The 13,610-nt window shown below is 42.5% G+C and overlaps 1 protein-coding gene across 6 annotated transcripts in view; it reads right to left on the bottom strand.

Moving 5' to 3' along the window:
• The window catches only part of ASZ1 (ankyrin repeat, SAM and basic leucine zipper domain containing 1), a 2,002,188-nt gene that overhangs the window by 242,448 nt on the left and 1,746,130 nt on the right, over nt 1–13,610 (bottom strand). For all 6 annotated transcript variants that reach the window (XM_078674339.1, XM_078674340.1, XM_078674338.1 and 3 more), the window contains one exon: nt 13,052–13,157. In XM_078674339.1, coding sequence (XP_078530465.1) covers nt 13,052–13,157 — 106 coding nt within the window. The remainder of the gene's footprint in view (nt 1–13,051; nt 13,158–13,610) is intronic.

Here is a 13,610-nt window from a genome sequence, read left to right as displayed (position 1 = left end):
TTACAAACATGTGATAACACACGCAACCTTGTGATTCGAGTCATCCCAGGAAGATGCGGATTCACATACCTGACCTCTAATGAGGGAGAGAAGGTACCAATAGCATACAAATTACATTTGTACACAGAAGCTGAAAAAAGGTTCAGCTTTAAGGAAAACATTGTTCATGCGGTTCAAACAGCTGTAGAAAAAGAAAAATACCAAGCAGACGGTAGACAGGTTACAGTCAGAACAGCAGAATCAGCTTTTGAGGCATTAACAACACCCTGTAATTTACCGACAACTGCACTAAATCCAGAATGGATACAATGGGTAAATTCTGTTGCTACAGACAAAGTAAAATACTATTTTGACCCGGAAATGAAAGAATTAAAATATCTAGAATATGAAAAAGAATACCCTCTGCCAATCGACATTCTGCCTTTACGACAGTACGCCTGTGTAATACATACAGACGGGCATGCTCAACCCTCAGTTTGGGGAGAGCTGGCTTACAAGGCCACATGCGAAATTGTAAAAGAAGTGTGGCGCGGAGGTAAATTAAGACCTCTACTTACAAAAACACACTCAGTGGAAAATAATTCAGAACAACAAACGGAAATAATTTCATTAAAAATGGCGCTAGATAATGCCGATCGCGAATTCCCGACACTTATTGTGTGCGATTCGTATTACTGCGTCAAAACATACAATAACGATTTGAAGAAATGGATTCAAAACGGTTACAAAGATGACACAGGTGCAACAATAAAGCAAAAAGTGCTTTGGGAACAAGTAGTTCTTTTACAGAAAGAACTACCAAACACTCACGTGATACATTCACTGAGTCATCTGCGTGATGGCGTTCACGTTGCAGGGAATTCATTGGCTGAGACAGCCACAGCGGGAGCAACTAAACCGGCTTCCGTAGCTACAAAGAAGCGTGCAGTAAAATACATTGACGGTGAAACTGTGCTGGCGGTGAAAACGTCATCAAAAGGCGACTGTTCGGCACTACCGATCAATTATCCACTCAATTATACATACATAATCGATGCAAACTCAGTCCTTTTTGCTCGAATCCCTGGAGTGTGGGATAGAGTGATTCCAAACACGGACAGGAGAGGCTTGTTAATAGCAGACGCACATATGGGTGAGGGTCTCAGACACCTTAAGCTAAAAGATTCTCTGGAAGAATTACAATCAGTGTACTGGTGGCCAGGTATGAGCCTGCACCATCACATTTTTGTAAAAAACTGCCCAGACTGCAATAGAGATCGCAGTGGCGAGCGGGGAGGACTATTGCCATGGCATTTCACTCCAGATAAACAACAACAATAAGAAAGCCCCCATCATAAAAAAAAAAGCGTTATATTAACATAAAAAGACTAATTTTCACTTATAATGTAGATCCCAGCGCTCGGCTGACGTCTGGACTGTTATAAAAGGATTTGCGAGTCTATAATGGCATATACGCTAGGAGCATGCTACGTTTTGACTAATGTATTCCTTTTAGCCTCCAAGCTTATGGGGAAGCATGGCCAAATGAGCATAGCATAGCGGGACTCTTCTCACTTCCTTCCTGAGGGATACGGGATGGTGTAAAGAAAAAACCAAGATATAAAGCAATCTATAACGGAAAAGGTATTAGGTTCGGGAGCTGGGTGGGTCAAACATCTAATAAGTGTCCAACGTAGTCTAAATAACCTGCCAAGGAATTCTCTGAAAGGGTTCAGTCCGTACGAACTATTGTTCGGGACTAGAATGATGATCCAAGATCTTGATAGTCAGACTTCAGTGGTTAAAGACAAAAGCTTTGATATCAAAGATCGTTGGGCTATTTTACAGGACTTACATGAAACAAGAAAAGACCTGAGCAACATAAAGTTGAAACAACAACCACTGAAGAGAAACCACCTGTCCCAGCAAGGCCTGTCTGGATTCCAAAAGTCGGGGATCTAGTCAGAGAGAAGATCGCGGTAAAGAAGGAATTTGGGCCTTCTTACAGAAAAGCAGTTCCTGTCTTGTCTATCAACGGGACAAGATCAGTAGTACTACCGCCCCTTGCTGGTAAAAAGGAGAACCGAGTTGTATCCATCGACCTGGTTAAACCACAATCATGTGGCCGATAACAAACAGTAGGCCAAGTGGACTCCCAAAAAGTAGCAGAACACCAATGTTTGCTACGAATACAGAGGCTCAAACTGGAAGACTGATCACATTTGGGAAATCTACAGTGAATCAACAAGGACTATGCAACAAAGCAATGGAACTTGAACCTCTTAAAACCCAAATTAAAACTTTTCATCAAGAAACAACAACCTATGATGATGTAACTGCAGACTTTGCTAATGAAACAAAGCAAAATCCAAAAACAATTGAAACAATTGACAGAACAGCATCCGGCTACTTCATCAACTTCGATGATTCATCTGAAGACCTGAGTGAAGCAAAGAAACAGCCATCAACAAAAACTTTTAAAGACAAAGCTAAGGAACTTTTTCAACAGCTGAAAGAAACCTATCTGATATCTCCATGGATTGAATTTTGGGTGGCCTTCTGTGCATTTATCCTCATTCTTTGGCTCATCTTAGTACTATGTTTGGGACATTTCATTGAAGGGAAATATGCTAAAATGGACAAAGCAAGCCAGAAAATCAACTTGGTCCTTAAACCACACACATCTTCACACATCAAGAAAAGAGAACTTTCTTCAGTAAACTTCACAGCCAATCCTATACCAGGCGGTGTAGCATGGGACAAAACTGATTATGAAATCTATGGTCCGGTTGAAATCCTGAAGTATCCACACCAATTCAAGATCTCATTGAGTGACTTTGTAAAACCAAGCTCATTTGCGGATGATTGGGACTTTGAAAGTATTAATGATATGATGTCTGATCTTGTGATGTCTGCTAAATTTACAGAACATGATTATTTGCAGGGTTCGTCTAATTATGATCAGATGTTCTGCTATAACCACTATGGTAACCATTATCTACATAAATCTGCTCAACCTAGAAATGTTTTAAATTATAACCAATGGGAACATTGTGCTACTCCTCCAAAAGATAGCTCAAAAACATTTTATGATAAATATTCATACTTTTCAGGGTTTAACACAAGTAATGCAGAAACATTTTATTTCAAATTGTCAAATAAGACAGGTATGAAGACCATGCTTACAAACACAAAATTGATATATTCCGATTCATTCTTTGAACAAATGAATACATTTGGGTTTGATTTCTGGAACAATAATATTGAAGCAAAAACTGTTTGGGGTACAAGAGATTGGCAAGTACAAGGTATAGAATCATTGTTTAGAGCCTGCATGATCCCAGAACAAATTATATTTTTTGAACGACACTATTCAACAAACTACCTGTCTTGGCTTAGCCAAAATCAAAGATTTGAACAAACCGTCTATTCCAAAGCCAACAGTGAACAGTAATAGCTCTATAGATGTTGAGATAGACATAAACCATATATTAAACCAAAACAGAACACATCCTGAATGGAAAAAATGGTTGATCTGGCCCACAGATACAAATAACTGTCAAGACAGATTCCTGAACAAAGAACAGGGGTTCACATTGACTAGGCCAGACCCTAGATATTCCCAAAGACAACATCCAGGGATAGTAACAACCTACAGCGTGGGCAAGCTCTGCCTTCAATGGCTACAAACGTCCACACTGGCTGAAATTAAGCAACACCTAACTTTACTTACAGAAGGTGCTGACTTGCGTGATTTCATATTGGGACCACGCAAACAGCGTCAAAAACGTTTCATAGCGGCCTCTATATATGCAGCTTATAACGAAGTCTGGAAAGTAACTCAAATTGAGACAGCAGAAAAAATACGGGAAATTGACTGTATTAATTTGGAAAAATCACTTTCTGTGGTGGACAATGGGTTAATGACTCTGTCCTCCAGAATATATTCTCTGGACAGCATTGTCTCTTCAGCAATCGATATAATATCGCAAGACTTACTAATGTTACAACACGGTCAGTCCCAATTGCGTTCTATTGTACAGCTTGGCTGGACGTTACAAAATTTGCGTTCTGGCTATGTGCCCTGGCGTTTAATCAACACAACGTCATTATTTAATATCTTTAACCTCACTGATAAACAAATCAGTTTGGCACAGAAGGGTGCTGACTATACAATTCTGAGCATTGAAAAACTTGATAGATTACCATTGACAATGTCAGAACGACCGGTCATTGAATGGATAATACATGGGATAATAAATATTCCGATAACTACTTTCCAGTTTCAATTCTGCCAAAAATATATACAGGCAGGCCAGTATGAAAGGTTCGGTAAAGGATACATTAAGTCAATATGGAACTTGCCCTACACACACGAATGTGTCAGCAATAAAGGCCAGAAAGTGTTTCTCAGTGGCGATAATTGTGCAAGATCACTGAGCGGTACACTTCTGTGTCAGGGTATTAGTTTGCACGGAGCCTGTGAAGGGACTTCAAATAACCTTTCATGTTACCAGCTAGGCACACCTGCAACACGAATAGAACCATTCTTTAGGAGACTCTCGAATGGGAGTTACATTCTAATAGTAGATCGCAGATGTTGTAGTTTGCTGCCCGGAAAACCTTATCTCATAACTGTGACTAGGAAGGTCATGTGCTGTGAACATGTATTGTTCCCCAGCGAGTCTGCAAACAGGGAGGCAAGGTTATGGCCCGATTTGAAAATTGCTTCTATTCGAATAGATACTTTAAGCAGAATGAAGACTGTGCTCCTACAGACGCCGACAAGGCTCACGTCATCAAAAGAAACGTATGATCTCCAAGTTGCAAGGACAACAGAAGAGATTCATTCATTATTATCAACTAATTCCCCCATACATTTCGCAGAAATACTGAACGAAATCTTAAATATTTCTGATACCACTGGTATCTCCAGTGTATTTAAAGCAGTGTTTTCGGGTGCTTTAACTCCATTCAAAGCCATCCTGGGTATTTTTCCAGACTTTATCCATTCCATTTTTGGCGGACTTCCACTCCTTTTGGGACTAGTAGCGGGTATTCTATTTTTGATCCTGTTATTTCGCTATGGCAAACCATGTCACAGACAAAACACCTGCGACAAGGGAAGAAATGATCCTAGCCATTGGCTACCGGGACCGGGTAACTAAAATCCTTGGACTATCCCGGCTCAGAGACCTGAACATGACTTGGTTTCTTTCATTTAGACCAATGTGGCAAAGTTGTGTTATGCCTGTATTAAGGTGCTTGCTATGCGGCGAAGAATGCGTGTTGGACACCTGTCTGGCACTACAATCGGATGTGCCAATGGACGCAGATACCTTGTTGGGTCCGGTAACGGCTCATGCATTGTGCTGTCCCCAGCGGCTACCAATCCTGATGACGGCATTTGTGGAGTCTTCACCACTACGATTGAGGGGTAGTGAAGTACAAGATGAAAGCAGCATCGATCAGGTACGACCTTCAGTCAGCTATGCTGATCCAAACATCAATGGAGGCAAACATGCTCAGGCTCATGAATGCATGGTAACAACCTTTTCCGAATTAGTGGAACTTACGCAAGAAGCTGTTGACAGTTTTTTCAACAGTCTAAATAATATGATGTTTTCACCAGAGCAGCAGGAAAAACTTTGAGCAAACTGGCACTTGGAGTTCCCTACATGCTGAATTTGGCCTTCAACTTTTTGAAGAAAAGCGATATGAAAAAAAAATTTCTCCTAATTTTTTTTCAGACTGCAAGAACTTTTTCCCCAATTCCACAATATTTACGATTTTTGGGACACTTATCTTCTGCTTAAAGTAGACGTTATTCTTAGAGAACTAAATTTCTATTTTTAGGTAGTCACAAGACATTCGCTATGCTAGCACTGTTATGCATAAATTTATGATTGTGATGAAATGGTCTCGCACTTTTTTTTCTGTATTAAGAGCCATTTCATGTGTGGTTTTCGCATTTAGATTATGCTGAATTTTTAACATATGAATAGCATTATTAGACTGCTTGTGCTTATAGTATACGTGACAGTACATATGATTGTGTTTCGTATATTTTATAAAATCCAATTTTCGGAATGCATATAAATGTATTTTGGGGTGGTACGGTAAACACAAACGCTACTGATATTCACTATGCCTAGATTTGTAAATATGGACATAGTCTACGTGGAGTGGGTGTGATGTATTCCTATAGGTACTGTATCGATTCCCCTATTCCTGACCCTGGTTTGGTTAATAATTAACTAGCAGCCATCCAACGGTGCAAAAACCGTTATCTGATTAAGCCACACCACAGCACGGAAGCGCGTTATCTGATTAGGTCATAACGCATGCCATCTAATTAGACAAACGATAGTCCTCCAGCCCCTGATAAGGCATACGGAGTTCTCAAAACAAATCAAACCTACAGCGACCTGGGAAATTCCCATAGCCCTTGTTTTGATTTCACCGAGAACTTCAGCAAAGAATGTGCGAACGAGCCCGTTCATATGACATCCTTATTGACGTATATATGTCCATCCTTACGTCAATCTCGGCTCCTTTCAGGTATAAATATTACCGACATTGCCTTAAGCAAACACATGCGGTGGTGACGAGATCGGAGCAGCGAGACGTGCTGAGGAGCCCAGCAGAGAGCGAAGCCCACAGACGCTGCCCCGCCTTCCTGACGCGCTGAGAACGAGATGCTGCCTTTCTCCTGCCGAGAAATCCAGCTCCGGCGCTTCCAAGCAGCCCTCGCAGGCAGCTGGAATATCAAGACCTGGGATAAGAGATACCAGCCCTCCATCATTCTAGATCTCAGGTACAGAACTGAATAACCCCTTGCAGAGAATTCTCGAATCAGTCCCTTGGCAAAACAAACTTAACTTAAACTGCTACTTATCTACTCCCGCCCACGTATTAGGCTTAGGTCAGGTACACTGGGGTAGGCGTGGTTAGAAGCACCAGTTGAGTATGATTAGTCAAATGTATATATGTATGTATCTATTTTATCCATTTTAAAGTATCATATGGCTCAGAAACCATATCAATGCTTTTACAGTATTATTTTATAATTCTGTCTCTACTGTATGCACTTTACTTAACTACAAGTATTGCAATAATAGCGATTCATTTCTCTTGTATGAGAAAAGAGACTGATCAATAAATAACATCTTTTATTGAACCACGCCCATCTCTTATTTCTCTACAAACTGGTGAAACTAAGAATGCACGTACTGACTGAGTAAAATAAGTTGTCTATTGTTTTCACACGACTCTAGAGATACACTCTTGATTAGGGGAGAGCAAAGTTGTCATGTTCTATGGTTGTGAGAAACTAAATCCCTTCTTGTCTATCCAGGGAGGTTAAAATCCTCCTTGCCTATTTGAGAAAGTTTCTAGTGAACTCTGAGCTAGCTGGCAAACACAAAACTTTAAGTCTAATATCGTCGGTAGAAGACCTAGTTAACCTCTGCCCTAGGTCTATACTATTGAAGATATTATTCAAATGCGCAGAGCCTATTGGGATAATAGGAACTACACTACAAGGTCTTGTTGGCCCCTAGGCTCCGGATCACGAAAGAACCCGCTAGGAGCTCCAACCAATCGATGTGGAGAGAGTCCTCGTGTTCTGACCATTGACCGCCCTTCGTAACCTCTCCGCATTGGGCCCCCCATCCAAGGCGGATGGTGTCTGACTCAATCACCAGCTCTGGAGCTGAGCCAAAAATGTCTCTCCCGTTCCTTGCTTGCATGTGCTCTAACACCAAAGCAGCTCCGAGCGGGCCTCCTGAAAGAGGGCTATTTGTTGATAGTCCCTGGTGTAAATGTTGAGTTTTCAGGCAGTGCAGCCTCCGATAATGAAGGGGTCCGGGGAACATTGCCTGGATCGAGGCCGACAAAAGGCTGACAATCCGCGCCAAATGCCGCGGGGAGAAGGTGTCCTGCTAATCAAATGAATTGTTGGTTGGGGCAAATGCAGGCATTGTTGCACAGTGTCTACTTTGAACCCTAGAAAGGTCAGGCATTGCGTCGGGGTGAACACTGACATCAGATCGTTCACGATAAACCCCAGGTCCTGCAGGAGGAATTAAGTCATCTGAAGCTGGATAGCAACACCGTCTCCTCCTGGTGCATCAAAAGGATGTTGTCAAAATAGACTACGAGGCGTACGCCTCGTGCATGGAGCCATTCCATAACTGGTCTCAGCAGCTTGGTAAAACACCAAGGTGCGGAGGACAGACCGAACGGCAGACAAGTGAACTTGTAAAACTGGTTCCTCGATTAAAATTGGAGAAAGCACCTGTGGGGAAAAGGATCGGCACTGTCAGGTAGGCATCATTCAGGTCGAGCCGTACCATCCAGTCGCTTGATAAAAAACATCCCTGAGAAGGTGAATCTCCTCCATTTTGAAATGGCGGTAGACCACCCACCGACTGAAATCTCGTAGATTGATCACTGGCCTGAAACCCGTGTCTTTCTTTTTGACCAGAAACAGGTTGCGGATGAAGCATCTTGGATGAGGGGAGACGGGAACAATGGCCCCTATTTGGAGGAGTTCTGCCATTTACTTGTCGACCACCTGCGATCCTTCTTGTGAGAAGACCAGAGGGCGAGGATGAGGCCGTTTGCGCGGTGTGCCGTGAACTTCCATGTGAAACCCGGTGACCATCTGCAGCACAAACGCATCTTGTGTAATATCTGCTCAGTTGTGCAGGAACCCTTGCAACCTTCCCCCACCTCTGGTAGCAAAGAAGGGGTATGCCTTAACTGTGACACCTCCTGGTGCGTTGATGGCTCCACGGAAGCTGCCTTTCCCGCCAAGGCCCTTGCCGTGGCCCCTCGAGGGGTAGAAGCCCCCAAACTATTTCTGGTCCTGCCACTGCATGAAGCATTTAGTCTGGAGCCTGTGGGGGTTGGGATTGGTCGCTTGGCCGTAAGAGCGCCCCTACCTCTTCTAGCCCGTCAAACAATTTGCTGGCTGAACGCTTTCTTGATGGATTGCTGAGCCTTATTGAGAGGGGAGAAAGTGTTCACGAACTGGGAAAATTCATTTATAAACGGCTCTCCGAAGAGACCTCCATTCGCCAATGGGCCAGCAAGCCTCCATGGTAGCTAGTTCACCAAGTCGGGGCTCGACTTTAATGAGCAAAGAGTGCCTGTGTACTGTAGAAAGCGTACAGTTTGCATTTCCGAGGAAACAAAGAGCCCTTTGGGCTCAACCCAAGAGTATTGCCGGGTCTATCAAGTGGTCAATCTCGTTGTCGTCTTCTGCCATGCTCAGAATTTTAATGAGCAGCCCCAGGACATCTACCACCTTATCCTGGCAAGACTGCCAAGAGCGGTCTAGAACCTTTTTTTGGTCCTTTATGAATTTTGTGTTGAAGGTCGCCATTCTAGAATCAATTTCAGGGGTGTATGCCACATTCTTGGCCAGTGTGGGCTTGGGACATTTTGCCTTCAGACGGTATCAGACCTCCTGATCCATCAGCTTCCTGATGCAGCTGGACACATAAGAAGCCACCAAAGACAATGGTATCCAGTCAGCTTAATGGGGGTGATATATATCTTCAGATTTAACATCCCGGGGGTGTCAGTGGACTCATTGGCTTGAGGTTCCTCCAGCCGGGATTTCTTGGCACCCCCTTGCGGGCACCAGGGTCTACCCGGACCTGGCTCATTGTCCGACTCACCATCTATATCGATGTCCACCCCGGTATTGTCTTCTGCCTCATCTTGAGGGCGGGAATCTTCCTCAGGGGTCTCTCTTGGTTGAGAATCCTCTTGGGCGTCGCTCTCAAGATGCTTCTTTAAGAAGGCCAGGCGTAGCCTCTCGAAGGCATCCATAGAGATGGTGTTAGGGTGTCACGTGTGGGCTTTGCCTTCTTTAGAAGGGGGGGAATGCGGGGAATGCATGAAGGAATCCCCACTGCTCTGAAATGCGCACAAGTGTGCCCCGCTCTCTATCGGGTTCGGAGCACACCGCGCCTCAAAGCCAAGACGTGAGGAATTCCCTCCCTGCCCGGTAGCACAGCGAGCACTCCGCACCCGTGGAGCACGTCGCACCGTCCGTTCCCTGTTGTGTCTGCCACAACTAACAAAAGCAGCATAGACCGCCATGTGAGCACCAGGAAACAGTCTCGCCCCCGTCGGCGGACCGGGCGAGGTAAGTGACGAGCAGGACTACCTGCAGGGAACCCAAAATACAGTGAGGACACCTGACGGCATCCCAAAAACGGGGGGCCACGTGCTCGCCAGACCCCACACTACCACCCTAACGACTTTGGCAAAAGGGCACAAGCACGCAAGAATAAACAATAGTAAGGAAAAGCACTTAACTGGCTGCTGAGCAGCAAAGGAAGAGGAAGTGATGTTCCTTGCTACTGTTGATCTGAGAGTATCTCTATGGTTGTTACTGGTTCTAATGCAGAGACTCATGGTATTTATAGGCTTTATGTTTTGAAATATTGTTAAGGCTGCTGAGTGGAAAATAAAGGAAGAGTTAAGCATAATCCGAGCCTCCGGTCCTGACACAGAAATAGATTTATATGGGACCCTTTCTACAAGACTTCTGTTAGGTAATGGGCTAAGCCATGGCTGGGTCCTGCCCCTCACATTATTTTTCTTATTTCTAGTAGATCTGCACCGTGTCCTTGATAGTTCTAAATCCTATTCACTGAAAATGGGAGGTAGGAATATAACGTCTCCTCTACGCAGAGGATTTGGCCATTTAAGATCTTATTTCTAGCAGGTCTGCACAGTGTCCTTGATAGTACTAAATCCTATTCACCGAAAATGGTGGGTAGGAATATACCTTGTCTCCTCTACGCAGATGATTTGACCATTTAAGATCTTATTTCTAGCAGATCTGCACAGTGTCCTTGATAGTACTAAACCATATTCACCGAAAATGGGGGGTAGGAATATACCTTGTCTCCTCTACGCAGATGATTTGGCCATTTAAGATCTAATACAAGTGTGCCTCCGGAGGAAGCTGGAAAGAGGTTTAAATGTTATTGTGTCTCTAATGAATTAAAAGTTAATTTGGAAAAAATAAATTGTCAATTTAGGGAAAATGGTGAAATCATATAACTGGGTGCTAGGTAACAAAACGGTGGATGTGGTAGCCTCTTATAAAGACTGAAGTATGTTGTTTAATAATAATTGACACGTGGCCTCGCGTAAAGAAATAGTGGATGGTCATGCACTCTCCATTATAGGAGGTCTAGCCACATTTAAAAACAAGTTTGGAGAACATTCTTGGTCCCCGTTTTTACCACTTAAAAAGCCCAACCCAAAGCCTATAGGGGGGCAGAGCTGCTGATCCGAAGTACAGAGGCAAGCTGAAGAAGTGCAAGGGTAAGTGCCTGAAAAAGCTATTAGGCCTGCCCAAAAGCACAATGTGCCCGGCAATATGGCTAGAAGGGAACCTGTAGGTGTGGAACTATTTAACCTTTAAAGCAACCTTACGCTTCTGGGATATGCTTTGGACCTTGGAGGTTCTAAAGATGTCAAACTTCTGCCATGGAAATATCAAGATGCAAATTAATATGGGCTGCGTAAGTTAGAAATAAATTAGTGAAAATTGCAGTGACACTGAAGGTCGGAAAATGTAAAGTAATGAAGGCATCCCATCTAGAAAAGGGGGAACTGAGAAAGGCCTGAAAGACAGAATCTAGGGGAGCGGATCTTCATTATGTTGCAGGAAAACTCTCAGCAAGCTACATGTTGAAGTCCTGGGATAATGTAAAGATGTATCCTTATATTTTCGCTCTGCCGAACCCCCAGATGCGTATTTTATTAAAATGTAGAGTGGCATTGAATTTTGGATATCTAAAACAGGAAAAGTGTGATGCACTATTTGATTCAAATACCAGCTGCACCTGTGGATTACAGAACGCACATTTTAACGTTTATTTATTAGATCATTTTCATATGCATAGTACTCAATGTTTGATTTTAAAAACGCTCTTTTTTAAATATAATATTCACCATCGCAATGAGGTACTGGCACTTCTCACGGATATGGAGTTTTTAGATGTGGCATGTGCATTAGCAAATTTCATAATAACAACCTTGGGCTAGAATTATTATTAAAGATTAGTATTGGTTAATGCGGACCAAACCCTGTGTCGACTCTGTGGAGACGTGTCAGGAGTCAAACTGGTAATTGGTGGTAATACGCTGTACTGTTTAAAATGAGGTTAGACATGGGGGGCGTGCTTAGGTTGTTTTAATGCCTGCGTACTGGACTGTGTGGGTTTCTGGGGTTGGGAGTTTTGATTGGAAACGTGTATTTCATAGACATGCCTGAACAATAACGACGTTTTTTACCTACCACTTACCCTTTGAAGAACACCCTATAATCCATCAATTTACTGCTGTAACAATGAGGTCATTATGATATGCCCCGATAGCTCCTGGTCCAATAGGAGATAAGGATAGTATTTGCAATGATTCTACTCTCAAACACACTCCACTGATGGTGACGGTACTGAAGGAAAAGGAGGCATCTCTTCATTCCCCTGGTAAATTTTGCTTGCTTAGCTTGTTGTAGAAATTGAAGCAAAGTGGCAATCCATGGGCTAGAGAAACTGGAATATGTAGAGGGCCTGTAGCATTCTCTCCCCACCACGTCCAAAGACCTCAGCAAAGAGCTCAGAATTTCAGCCTCGCCGCTCTGCCCTAGGTACCTTCCACACAAGCTACACTAGAGTCAAGAATTCTTTCTTTTTTTTACATGGAGACTAGACACATGTACCACATCTAATCCAAAATGTAAAAAATAAATCTATTAGTCAGTATTAGAAAATTGGAATAATGTTCCTATTTTCTAGGCTGAGCTCTCTGAGCAGGAATAGCGAGCAGCAGTAACCATACCATAGCTTCAGGATACAGGGCATAATGCCTAAGGTCATACTTACATATAGGCTTTAATGGTGACAGTTTTCTTTTATGTGGAGGGACATTTTATATCTACTAAGAGGTCAGGGGATCCTGCGAGATTAGCGAAAGAGAAACCAGAGAAAGGTGAATGGAATATCAACAGTTCCTTGGTGGTAATAAGTTCAAATACCTTGTGAGGATCCGTTGGAATTTGCTTATTAATATTCTCCACAGCGGTTGTCAAGTAATTACATTGCCGATTTAATTTCAAAAGAAAGGTAAAGAACTCATCAGTGCTGAAAGTAAACACAACATGTAGAATTTGTTAACAGGGCCAACTATCATCAATATAATAAAAATAAAAAAATAAAATAAAATCAGTGACAATTTATTGAAAATGTCTAATATTTGTTTAAATAATGTATTAAGTGTTCTTAAGGGGGAATGTGAAAAATGCTATCACAGCGAATCTATTAATATCCAAAAATATCATAAAAATATATAAATATTCAAACCAGGAATAAGAAATAACCAAACGTACACAAACAATGAAACGTCAAGTCTAGGGAACCTAGAAACGGATTTCTGAAAATTAATTTGCAGATGAAATCGAAAATATAAGCATCTTAGCTAAAGGTTAAACTAAAGATCAGATATTCTTTCAATTCAAACAGTCTCAAAAGGATTATTCGGTGAATGATACAATACATCTCAAACCCCAAGCAGACGTATTCAAACGAGGCAACATT

This window comes from Lissotriton helveticus, chromosome 1_1 (genome assembly GCF_964261635.1).
Source record: "Lissotriton helveticus chromosome 1_1, aLisHel1.1, whole genome shotgun sequence".
Classification (NCBI taxonomy): domain Eukaryota; kingdom Metazoa; phylum Chordata; class Amphibia; order Caudata; family Salamandridae; genus Lissotriton; species Lissotriton helveticus.
The sequence above is the reverse complement of the archived record's forward strand: the minus strand, read 5'-3'. Positions and strand labels throughout refer to the sequence as shown.